This window comes from Salmo trutta, chromosome 32, assembly GCF_901001165.1.
Source record: "Salmo trutta chromosome 32, fSalTru1.1, whole genome shotgun sequence".
Lineage (NCBI taxonomy): Eukaryota > Metazoa > Chordata > Actinopteri > Salmoniformes > Salmonidae > Salmo > Salmo trutta.
The window spans coordinates 19,796,627-19,808,476 of NC_042988.1; the positions used below are offsets into that span (position 1 = coordinate 19,796,627).

The following is an 11,850-nucleotide window of genomic DNA, read 5'->3' on the forward strand; positions in this document are numbered from 1 at the left end:
AGCACGTCACAGAATGTGTTTTCTTGTAGAAAAAAATTTAGAAAGCGGGAAAAATCCATATATTAGCCACGTCATTGTTTAAGCCGCGAGGTTCAAAGCTGGAAAAAAAGTTGCGGCTTATAGTCCGGAAATTACGGTGGTTAAATATATACAAAAAATAAAAACAATTGGGGAGGACCGGCTTGTGGTAATTGTTGGAGAGGAATTGGTGGAATGGTATCAAACACATAACCATATGCCATTCCATTTGCTCCATTCCAGCCATTATTATGAGCCGTCCTCCCCTCAGCAGCCTCCACTGGTTTACACATGCCAGGCGAAGGGGGAGGATTAGAAGAGAAGGGGGACAGGTGTGGAATGTTTGTTAAAGTCAGGAGGGAGCTCTTGCTTGGCACACCTGTTGAGGTGCATTCTGTTACACAAACACACACATACATTTTTGTGCACTACAACTGTATGTATATGGCCTGTGATTGCTCAAATCACATCAGCATTGGGTGTGTGTCTCAATGCTGGCACATGGGAAGGGGCAGGGTGACTGGGAGCGAGAGAAATAACACAGCCTGTTCCAAAACAAGTGAAGAGAGAGAGGTTATGGGAGAGGGAGGGAGAAAAGAGGAAAGAGAGAGAGAGGAATTTAAGTCCCACAGTTATTTTTAAACCTAGAACAGGAACTCTTCTGTTGACTTCCACACTGGTAGAAGAGTAGAGCAGCACGGAGGAGACGGAGAGGGCAGAAACACACACACACACACGTGTGCAGGTCCACAAGGGACGTGTGCACGCCTCTACTGCTACACAATATCAGGTTTAGCTCCCTCCATGCATTTACATCCTTATGCAGGGACACTTTACTACACTACAGTAGGTGTGCATGCACATATTCACACTCGCTCTTAAACACATGCGCACATTAGCATTATACTGTACCTGTAAATACAGTTGTGGCCAAAAGTTTTGAGAATGACACAAATATTAATTTTCACAAAGTCTGCTGCCTCAGTTGGTATGATGGCAATTTGCATATACTCCAGAATGTTATGAAGAGTGATCAGATGAATTGCAATTAATTGCAAAGTCCCTCTTTGCCATGCAAATGAACTGAATCCCCCCCCCAAAAAAAATTCCACTGCATTTCAGCCCTGCCACAAAAGGACCAGCTGACATGTCAGTGATTCTCTCGTTAACACAGGTGTGAGTGTTGACGAGGACAAGGCTGGAGATCACTCTGTCATGCTGATTGAGTTCGAATAACAGACTGGAAACTTCAAAAGGAGGGTGGTGCTTGGAATCATTGTTCTTCCTCTGTCAAACATGGTTACCTGCAAGGAAACACGTGCCGTCATCATTGCTTTGCACAAAAAGGGCTTCACAGGCAAGGATATTGCTGCCAGTAAGATTGCACCTAAATCAACCATTTATCTTATCATCAAGAACTTCAAGGAGAGTGGTTCAATTGTTGTGAAGAAGGCTTCAGGGCGCCCAAGAAAGTCCAGCAAGCGCCAGGACCGTCTCCTAAAGTAGATTCAGCTGCAGGATCGGGGAACCACAAGTACAGAGCTTGCTCAGGAATGGCAGCAGGCAGGTGTGAGTGCATCTGCATGCACAGTGAGGCGAAGACTTTTGGAGGATGGCCTGGTGTCAAGAAGGGCAGCAAAGAAGCCACTTCTCTCCAGGAAAAACATCAGGGACAGACTGATATTCTGCAAAAGGTACAGGGATTGGACTGCTGAGGACTGGGGTAAAGTCATTTTCTCTGATGAATCCCCTTTCCGATTGTTTGAGGCATCCGGAAAAAAGCTTGTCCGGAGAAGACAAGGTGAGCGCTACCATCAGTCCTGTGTCATGCCAACAGTAAAGCATCCTGAGACCATTCATGTGTGGGGTTGCTTCTCAGCCAAGGGAGTGGGCTCACTCACAATTTTGCCTAAAAACACAGCCATGAATAAAGAATGGTACCAACACATCCCCCGAGAGCAATTTCTCCCAACCATCCAGGGACAATTTGGTGACGAACAACGCCTTTGATGGAGCACCTTGCCATAAGGCAAAAGTGATAACTAAGTGCCTCGGGGAACAAAACATCGATATTTTGGGTCCATAGCCAGGAAACTCCCCAGACCTTAATCCCATTGAGAACTTGTGGTCAATCCTCAAGAGGCGGGTGGACAAACAAAACCCCACAAATTCTGACAAAGTCCAAGCATTGATTATGCAAGAATGGGCTGCCATCAGTCAGGATGTGGCCCAGAAGTTAATTGACAGCATGCCAGGGCAGATTGCAGTCTTGCAGTCTTGAAAAAGAAGGGTCAACACTGCAAATATTGACTCTTTGCATCAACTTCATGTAATTGTCAATACAAGCCTTTGACACTTATGAAATGCTTGTAATTATACTTCAGTATTCCATAGTAACATCTGACAAAAATATCTAAAGACATTGAAGCAGCAAACTTTGGAAATTAATATTTGTGTCATTCTCAAAACTTTTGGCCACGACTGTATGCTTTCCTATATATCAACAGTCTGTGTACACTTTCACTCTTCACACGAAACATAGACCAAGTAGTCATTAATTTCAATCAAACAAAGTCCTTTTCAAATAGCTATGCATTTGAAATCAAACAATCTCCTAATTGACAATAATGTAAGATGTATAGAGGGAAAATAAAGAGCAGACAGAGGTCTAAATTAGAGAGCTTGCGTCTGGACACAGCGAGAAAGGCTCAGAGTCTGTATACAGCACAGATGACAGAGCAGAAACAGTGAAAATGAAGACTGAGAAAAAGCGGACTTGGACTTTGGTTTCTGTTTCACTTTAATTAAAATAAGTACAAGGCCATTTACTGTACTTGCCCTGTTGGGAACAATTTAATCTAACAACAGCCATTTTCCTGTGCCATGTACTATATGTGTCACCAGGCCATTATGAGTAAGGACTTTGGGGTTTGACGAGGACGAAGCTTGGACAAAACCCAGATAGCACCCTGTGAACAAAAGTATACACTTTCTCATTCATTATTCCTTTGTTTGGGGTGACATAAAATCTCAGCCTCATCAATGGTTGTACTGGGCCCACTGTCCTGTCTGTCCTGTGGAGTGAATGGGCAAGGAGGGAGAAGGAATGAGAGGAAACAAGCTAGACCAGTTAGCAGTCAAAAAAATAGGTTGCTGCTACATGTGACACGGGGCCTTATAACAGCTACGTCAATGGTTAGCATTAGCCTAGCGCTCGGGTCAGCTTGGTGATGAGTAAGGTCAGGGGTGGCACGCACTGTGGGCTCAAGGAACGTAACAAGGTCAAACGGCATCGGTAACTGGGTCACCTGTGCCTGTTGATCAGTCGTAATGAAGCTTACTGACTCTGCCCAACCCCCTGCCACCCAGCCTTGGTCACACCCTCTCTTTTGGCCCACTACCCCCCCCCCCCCCCCACACCCCACCTCACCTCACCTCTAAGATGTCACAGAAAGCACCCTTGTTCTCGACCTCGCCCCCTGTCTTCTGGGACCCCTCAAAAATCCCAGATATCCCTGCAATTTCCGGTGCAATGTTTGTTGGCGGCTAATGGGAGGGGCGGGTGGACAAAAAAAAAAAAAAAGAGCCTGACTCACAAACATTTTGGGCTGCGTTTGAGGGTAAACACATAAACGGCAGGCTGTGCGAGGCGGGCAGTGAGGAGGACTGAGACGCCGGTGTTCTGGCCCTGACACGCAGCTCCCACCACAGGCTGCACACAGAGCACAGCACTGTTCAGGCCCCAACCGACACCTCAAAAACAACATGGGCCTCCTCTCTGATTAGGGGAGGGGGCCCTCTGCGGGGGATATCTGGACACGGTCTATAGACGGACAAGGCAGGGCACACCATTACTGAAACGCTGAGGTTGGTTCACTTGTTGATGTTAATCCTGAGAAACAACAATGCCCTGGATCTTTCAAACTATACATGCTAAATTTAATGCAATTGAAATGTGACAGGGCAGCATATCCTTAGAAACTATTCATGTGATTATTTGTAAAGGATGTACAGTATAATAGGCAAGAGCAACATACATTATACCTGGATAAGACTTGTTAAGGATGTGTAGGCGTAATGAGCTATATGCAAATACATTATATAACCTTACATAAGCTAAGTGTCAGTCAGAATATGCCGAAGTAACAAGACAGAAAACCACATACAGCATAAACACAAATGTGCCTCTTGAGTTGAGAGACCCCTTTCCTTTGCTGGACAATATCACTTCCTCCTGAAGGGCAGAGAGTGGAGGAGGGGTACAGGCAAGGGATGGAAGGGGGCGTGTGGGGAGGTGCATGGCGAGGGTGGCGGGGAGTTTTCGGGAAGCAGCAGGGGTACATGGAGGAGGGAGCAAGACTGATAGATAGGCGGGAGGAAGTGGGGACATCTGTCTCTCCTGTGGTTAGCTGCTGGATGTGAATACCCCTCTCTGTGTCCAGCCATCCTCTCTCCTAACCCACTCTGCTGCTGTTTACTTCTGTTGGGGGAAATGGCCTCCTCCTCTCTATCTCCAATCCCCAGACTTTATAACCACTGGCACAGTCCACCCTCTCCCTCTGTCTCTGGGGTGAAGGACGGGACATATCTGTCATTGGCTTGGTCCTCTCCTTTACAGTCCAGCCTCCTTCTTCTCCTCTTCCTCTTCACCTTCTGCTTCTCTTTCACTCCTCCCTCTCCAGTCACAAGATTATCTCGCATTTTAAGAGGAGACACTGCTCTGCCCCATCTTGCCCTGCCTTTGATATGGGTCCTTAGGGGTGGGGAAAGCTGAGAAAAAGGCCGTCCGCCCTGCTGTCTGCTTTCAGCACTGACTATGAATGAGAGTGTATCTATGAGAGGTCCAGTTGGTGGTTCTAATACAGTGAGCCCATGTGCACTCATGAGTCTCTTGGGCTGTGTTTGTGTCTCGGAGTCTGTGTTTATGTGAACGTCCTTCTCTGACACTACGTCATTGTGAGTCAGTTGATGTGGGAGTGTGTTGATGTGGGTGCCTGACAGTAAATCTTGGAGGGTGTGTGTTCCTGAAACCTTGCCGGCGTGTGTATTCGCAGGCAGCACCGCTCTGGATCTGCGGAATATGGAGCGGAGACGTCGGTGGGGTGGCAGGCTGGCCGACAGCCCCGACGGTCCGATGCTGCGGAACAAGGGTGGGGGGCAGAGGGTGATAGAGGGTCTCATCTCTTCACCCGTCTTCTGGAGCATTACATCTTCTCCTCTCTCCTCCTCCCCCTCTTTGAGGTGCCTGCAGAAGTCATCAGATCTGTCCCCACGTTCAAACTGCCAGTGTCGGGAAGGCTGGGACATTCTACCTTGTTACAGGTGGAGGTAGATGGGAGACTGTGTTTAATGGTATTGGATGGGGTAAAACATTTCACTTGGTAAGATGATCATCTCTGGTTGATATGGTCTGGGAAGACCTCTTGTTTGACTTTTCCTAAATGTACTACGTTTTTAAAAAATCCTGAAGTCACTTCACCAATGTCCGGATAGGTCATAAACATCTCGTTCATCAAGGTACCCTATAAGTAGACAGTGGATACAAATGTACAGAATTAACACAGAGCACATGAGGTTGGTGGCACCTTAATTAGGGAGGACGGGCTCATGGTAATGGTTGGAGGGGAATCAGTGGAATGGTATCAAATACATCAAACGCATGGTTTCCATTTGCTCCGTTCCAGCCATTATTATGAGCCGTCCTCCCCTCAGCAGCCTCCACTAACACAGAGTTATTCAGAGTTAAGTCATCAAAGCTATGGTATTGCACTACATCCAGAGAAAACAGTCCATGTCCAAGAAGTCACTGTGACATAATACAGCAGTGGTGAAACAGAGGAGGCTGGTGGGAGGAGCTATAGGAGGACAGGCTTGTTGTAATGGCTGGAATGGAATAAATGGGACGTATCAAACACATCAAACATATGGAAACCACAGGTATGACTCCGTTCCATTAATTCCATTCCATCCATTACAATGAGCCTGTCCTCCAATAGCTCCTCCCACCAGCCTCCACTGCTGTGAAAAGACAGAATAATAAACACAGAGAGGAAAGGACAGTCAAAGAGAAAACATTGAGTGCAATGCAATGAGTACAAAAGCTAATTCATGGTAAGAAGTACTACAGGTCTACAAAGAATACGTGAAAGCCACTCACAGGGTCAGGTGTATTCTCTCTGCCTTCTCAGTTCTCAACTTCAGGAATGAGCTGTCTTTGATTGAATATCCATTCATTGTTAATGCAGCAGTCTGGTCCTCCTGTGCATCTGTCCACATCATCATCATCATCATCAGCAGCAGCAGCAGCAACGCCTTGCCCCCATTTCTGAATCCATTGTCTGTCTGTCTGCTGTCTACTCTACTCTCTCCACTATCCTTATCTAGTCTCAGTCTCCTCTGCACCTCACACACCCACATCTCTCTACCTTTCATCCGGTGGCCATCTGACATGAAAGGTGGTCGAGACAGCCTCACTTCTCCCCATCAATTATGAATGAATAGCTCTCTGAAGAGAAAGGGCCAGCATGATACCCATATTGATAATACCCCTTGGTTGAATTTATAGGTGCCTGAGCTCAATGCAGTGAACTTTGTAGGCAGATAGCCTATAGCGGTTTAGAGCGTTGGGGCAGTAACCGAAAGGTCGCTGGTTTGAATCCCCGAGCCGGCAAGGTGAAAAAAAATCTACTGTTCTGTCCTTGAGAAAGGCAGTTAACCCCCAACAACTGCTCCCCGGGCACCGATGACGTAGACGTCGATTAAGGCAGCCGCCAGTACCTCTGTGATTCAGACGCTTTAAATGCGGAAGACACATTTCGTTTGAGTGCATTCACTTGTGCAAGTGACTAGGTATCCCCATTCCATCTGTTAAATCTTAAAGATTGAAAGCAGCTCCTTAGGGTAATTTTGTATGGGTATCCGCAATATTTTGTGATGTATGATTAATTGACAAAGGTAGACAATAATATTTCCTTCTGTGTCAGATTCCGTGTGGTGGGGTCTCCACGATTTGCAAATCCACCTCACCTCAATCTCGAGGTCTTCCCATTGTTTTTGCCAGATAACCTTTCATAGCCCTTCAAGTGCACTGGCGCCACTGTAGTTCGGAATTGTAACTCATGGCGGCGCTACTCGCCCAAATTTAAACATGAGACCCACAAATAATCTGCGCGTTCTCTTTTATCTGAACTGTAAACGGAAGTACTTCATACAGGACGATAGTGTACAGAACGGTAAGTGTTTTGTGTTATTTGTATGTGTCACTACAATGATATTCTGGGTGACATTGGCACGTAATGGCAGTAGTTTTGCTCCGGTTTGTGGATGTGGGCGTTTTATAATGGGAGGACACAGGCGCGTGGAAAGAGAGAAGGAAGACGCAGGCAAAGTCACACGGAGGTTATTCTAAGAAAAAGCTAAGCCCATTTCGTAAATACTCACACAGTGGTTGCGAAACACGACGCCGTTCTATTGGATGGTCAAGCCACTAGAAAAATAACTATCTAAAAACTCTTTGGTGGTTTATTGCCCCCCCCCCCATCAGCAGTTGTCAGTGAAGTTAGCTAACGTTAGCTAGCTAGGAATCTGTTTGAATCTAGTTCCCTGCTGTTCATGTTATGCATAGCCACTAAGCCAGCCATCTCTCACACACCTACATGTTACTGTATGGTGGTAAACATGAATGTCTTGTATAGGTGTCCTCCCCCTGATGTCACTGTCCAACCATAGTATCGCTGCCTGAGTAGTGGCCCCGTTTTCTATTATGGTGCCATGAAATTACATTTATTGATCAGTCTTCTGTTCTCTTCCCCCTTTATGTCTCCTTTCAGATGGCTCACCGGCTGCTAGTCCGTAGAATTTGGACCCTCTCAGTAAAAGACCTTCGCTGTCTCCCGGCCTCCACCTCCTCCTTCTCTACCTCCCTGCGTTCCTCCACTACCCCTCTATCCCTCCTTTCCCCCAAACGCACTCTGCCCCGCTCCCTGCCCCACACTTCCCGCAGAGAGGTCTCCTTCAATGTGCAGGACCATGAGGACTTCACAGAGAGAGTCATCAACAGTGAGCTGCCTGTGCTTATTGACTTCCATGCCCAGTGAGTAGCTAATAGATTAATTAATTAAAATGCTTCATGGACCCCCAGAGGGGATATTATGCTCCACTTACAGCATTTACAAACTACCCTCTAATGAGAAGGCAAAGCCCCTAAGAGACAATACATGGAGAAGCATCTATGTCTGCCTGTTGGAATTAGACTACTGAGATGACAGCAGGAAACAATTTTTATAGCAGGAATCAAATGATGGTTTACAACCATGCTTGTAAACCTGACCATAGCTTTTTCAATAATGCACCCAACAGGTGAATGTATTTATGTGTGATAACAACACCTTACCCATACTGTATGTGTCTGGCTACATGGCTTGACATCTGATGGTGTTTCCATTGGAGGTAGATCATTTGAGGTTACACAACAAGAGGCAATGCCAGGACAGACACATTGGGTTCATGCTCTTCTACAACATGTCAAACTCATTCCACGTAGGGCAGAGTGCCTGTGGGTTTTCGCTCCTCCCTTGGGCTTGATGAGTGAAGGTCACTGTTTAGTAAGGAAACCAAACCCCAGCAGACACTAGGCCCTCCATGGAATGAGTTTGACACCCCTGCTCTAGAAAATTACACACACAGCCTAAATGAATATACATACATACATGCATGCATGCACACACACAGTGGCTTGCGAAAGTATTCACCCCCCCTTGGCATTTTTCCTATTTTGTTGCCTTACAACCTGTAATGATTTTTTGGGGGGGGGGGTGTTGTATCATTTGATTTACACATGCATATCACTTTGAAGATGCTAAATATTTTTTGTGAAACAAGCAAGAAATAACTATTCACCCCCCCAAAGTCAATACTTTGTAGAGCCACCTTTTGCGGCAATTCCAGCTGCAAGTCTCTTGGGGTATGTCTCTATAAGCTTGGTACATCTAGCCACTGGGATTTTTGCACATTCTTCAAGGCAAAACTGCTCCGGCTCCTTCAAGTTGGATGGGTTCCGCTGGTGTACAGCTATCTTTAAGTCATACCACAGATTCTCAATTGTATTGAGGTCTGGGCTTTGACTAGGCCATTCCAAGACATTTAAATGTTTCCCCTTAAACCACTCGAGTGATGCTTTAACAGTATGCTTAGGGTCATTGTCCTGCTGGAAGGTGAACCTCCGTCCCAGTCTCAAATCTCTGGAAGACTGAAACAGGTTTCCCTCAAGAACTTCCCTGTATTTAGAGCCATCCATCGTTCCTTCAATTCTGACCAGTTTCCCAGTTCCTGCCGATGGAAAAACATCCCCACAACATGGTGCTGCCACCACGCTTCACTGTGAGGATGGTGTTCTCCGTGTGATGAGGTGTTGGGTTTGCACCAGACATATCATTTTCCTTGATGGCCAAAAAGCTCAATTTTAGTCTCATCAAACCAGATTACCTTCTTCCATATGTTTGGGGAGTTTCCCATGTGCCTTTTGGCGAATACCAAACTTCTTTTTTTCTTAAGCAATGTCTTTTTTCTGGCCACTCTTCCGTAAAGCCCAGCTCTGTGGAGTGTACAGCTTAAAGTGGTCCTATGGACAGATACTCCAATCTCCACTGTGGTGCTTTGCAGTTCCTTCAGGGTTATCTTTAGTCTCTTTGTTGCCTCTCTGATTAATGCCCTCCTTGCCTGGTCTGTGAGTTTTGATGGGCGGCCCTCTCTTGGCAGGTTTGTTGTGGTGCCATATTCTTTCCATTTTTTTATAATGTATTTAATGGTACTTTCTGGGATGTTCAAAGTTTCAGATTTTTTTTATAACCCAACCCTGATATGTACTTCTCCACAACTTTGTCTCTGACCTGTTTGGAGAGCTCCTTGGTCTTCATTGTGCCCCTTGCTTAGTGGTGTTGCATACTCTGGGGCCTTTCAGAACAGATGAGATCATGTGACACTTAGATTGCACACAGGTGGACTTTATTTATCTAATTATGTGACTTCTGAAGGTAATTGGTTGCACCAGATCTTATTTAGTGCCTTCATAGCAAAGGGGGTGAATACATATGCACGCACCACTTTTCCGTTTTTTCTTTTTTAGATTTTTTTTGAAACAAGTAATTTTGTGTATGTCCATTACATGAAATCCAAATAAAAATCAATTTAAATTACAGGTTGTAATGCAACAAAATAGGAAAAATGCCAAGGGGGGTGAATACTTTTGCAAGGCACTGTATATACAGTAAACATGATACACATGACCTTGATATGCGTAGTGGTCAGTGTTGCTCTGGTTTATGTTTTTGCCAACTTGTTGACATTGTCTTGCTAGCCAACAATTTAATGTTGTTGTCAGGTTCTATTCTGTACTCACAGATATATATATATATATATATATATATATATATATATTTAGTTATTTTGTGGAGACTTTTCATTGAAATTTCACGAGTACATTCAGTATTATTAGTTTTAACCAGAAATCCCATGTTTGTTCTATGAAGGTGGTGTGGTCCCTGCAAGATACTGGGGCCAAGATTAGAGAAAGCTGTCGCCAAACAGAAAGGCAAAGTTGCCATGGCAAAGGTCGACATAGACGATCACACAGACTTGGCCATTGAATATGGGGTAAGTGGAAGCTGTTGACATTATTGATTGTTATTGCAAATGTTAGTTAGAAAATGTGACCTTCTTTCCTCCCTTCCTTCCTTGAAGTAACTCCTGATCTAAAATGGTGGGATTTGTGAAAGCTGGGATTCCACTGCATAGCTTACAGCAACCCAGTCATATCAGATCAGGGATTACTAGAAGGAAGGAAGGATGAATTTTGTTCTGGAACAGTGCCTTTGACTGATGTCATTGGTTACTGACCTCTACTTCTCTCTACAGGTATCGGCGGTCCCCACGGTTATCGCCATGCGAGGAGGCGACGTCATCGACCAGTTTGTGGGAATCAAAGATGATGAGGCTCTGGACTCGTTTGTCAGCAAGCTCGTTGGACAATGAACATGTCAATCACATCCCTGTGATTCAACCCCTTATGACCCCATTGTTGTCTGAGCCTGGCCTGGTCCTCAGCGCTTCATGGCCATGTTGAACCTGTTTAAAACAACTAACAACCCACCCACCACTTGACCACAACCCCACTTGACCACAACCCCACCTGACAAACAGGCAGATGCTCACACCCATCCCTAACCTCTCTGCTTTGTATTATTCTGTCTGTCTATTGTCTAGTGATAGGTGTGTGTGCTTGTGTGAACTTCAATTCCCCTCTTTACTCATATAATGTTCCCATCTTGCAGAGATTTCCTCCCTCCATCAACCTGTAATATAATGGCCCCACCCTGTGGAAACTGGTAGAGCAGCCTGAGCCAGTGTGTACCAGTTTACTACAATAGATTGTTTAGGGTGGGCAACTACACTGCTGTACTTTACTGCATTGTACGGTTACAAGTCGTTTAGTATTAAGTGGGGAAGGACCTTAACAGGAAATGTTATATTGGTGAATGAGCTGTGATGTCGCTCTCCTTGCAGTTCCTGCTTAGTCCACTCGAGTGCGGCCTTCCCCAAGCATTGTAGACTGCACTGTCATTTTACACCATTATGCCTAATGTGAGTGGAATGTGTCTGTATGGCTGTATCTGTGTATGAGTTTCTCAGTCTGTCTCTTGGTTTTGACTGAGAAATTTGAGATAATCGCAAAACACAAATATGGTTATATGGGTTCGATTTAGATTTTATTTCAATAAACTATGTAATATGACCAAGAGAATAAATAAAATATATTAAAGGTTTTCTATATTTGGA

General features: G+C 45.2%; 1 protein-coding gene across 1 annotated transcript; it reads left to right on the forward strand.

Moving 5' to 3' along the window:
- Positions 1-7,256: 7,256 nt before the first annotated feature.
- LOC115170571 (thioredoxin, mitochondrial) lies at positions 7,257-11,850 on the forward strand. The gene is made up of 4 exons (XM_029726838.1): positions 7,257-7,416; positions 7,848-8,110; positions 10,545-10,668; positions 10,930-11,850. The coding sequence occupies exons 1-4, from the start codon at positions 7,342-7,344 to the stop codon at positions 11,044-11,046; spliced, it is 579 nt and encodes a 192-aa protein (XP_029582698.1). The 5' UTR covers positions 7,257-7,341; the 3' UTR covers positions 11,047-11,850.

What these genes read in the sequence shown, in the direction of transcription:
- LOC115170571 (XM_029726838.1), top strand. Translation starts at nt 7,342, where the DNA reads ATGTGGGCGTTTTATAATGGGAGGACACAGGCGCGTGGAAAGAGAGAA. An exon ending in CTTATTGACTTCCATGCCCA is followed by an intron (nt 8,111 to 10,544) that starts GTGAGTAGCTAA and finishes TGTTCTATGAAG; the next exon opens with GTGGTGTGGTCCCTGCAAGA. An exon ending in ACTTGGCCATTGAATATGGG is followed by an intron (nt 10,669 to 10,929) that starts GTAAGTGGAAGC and finishes TTCTCTCTACAG; the next exon opens with GTATCGGCGGTCCCCACGGT.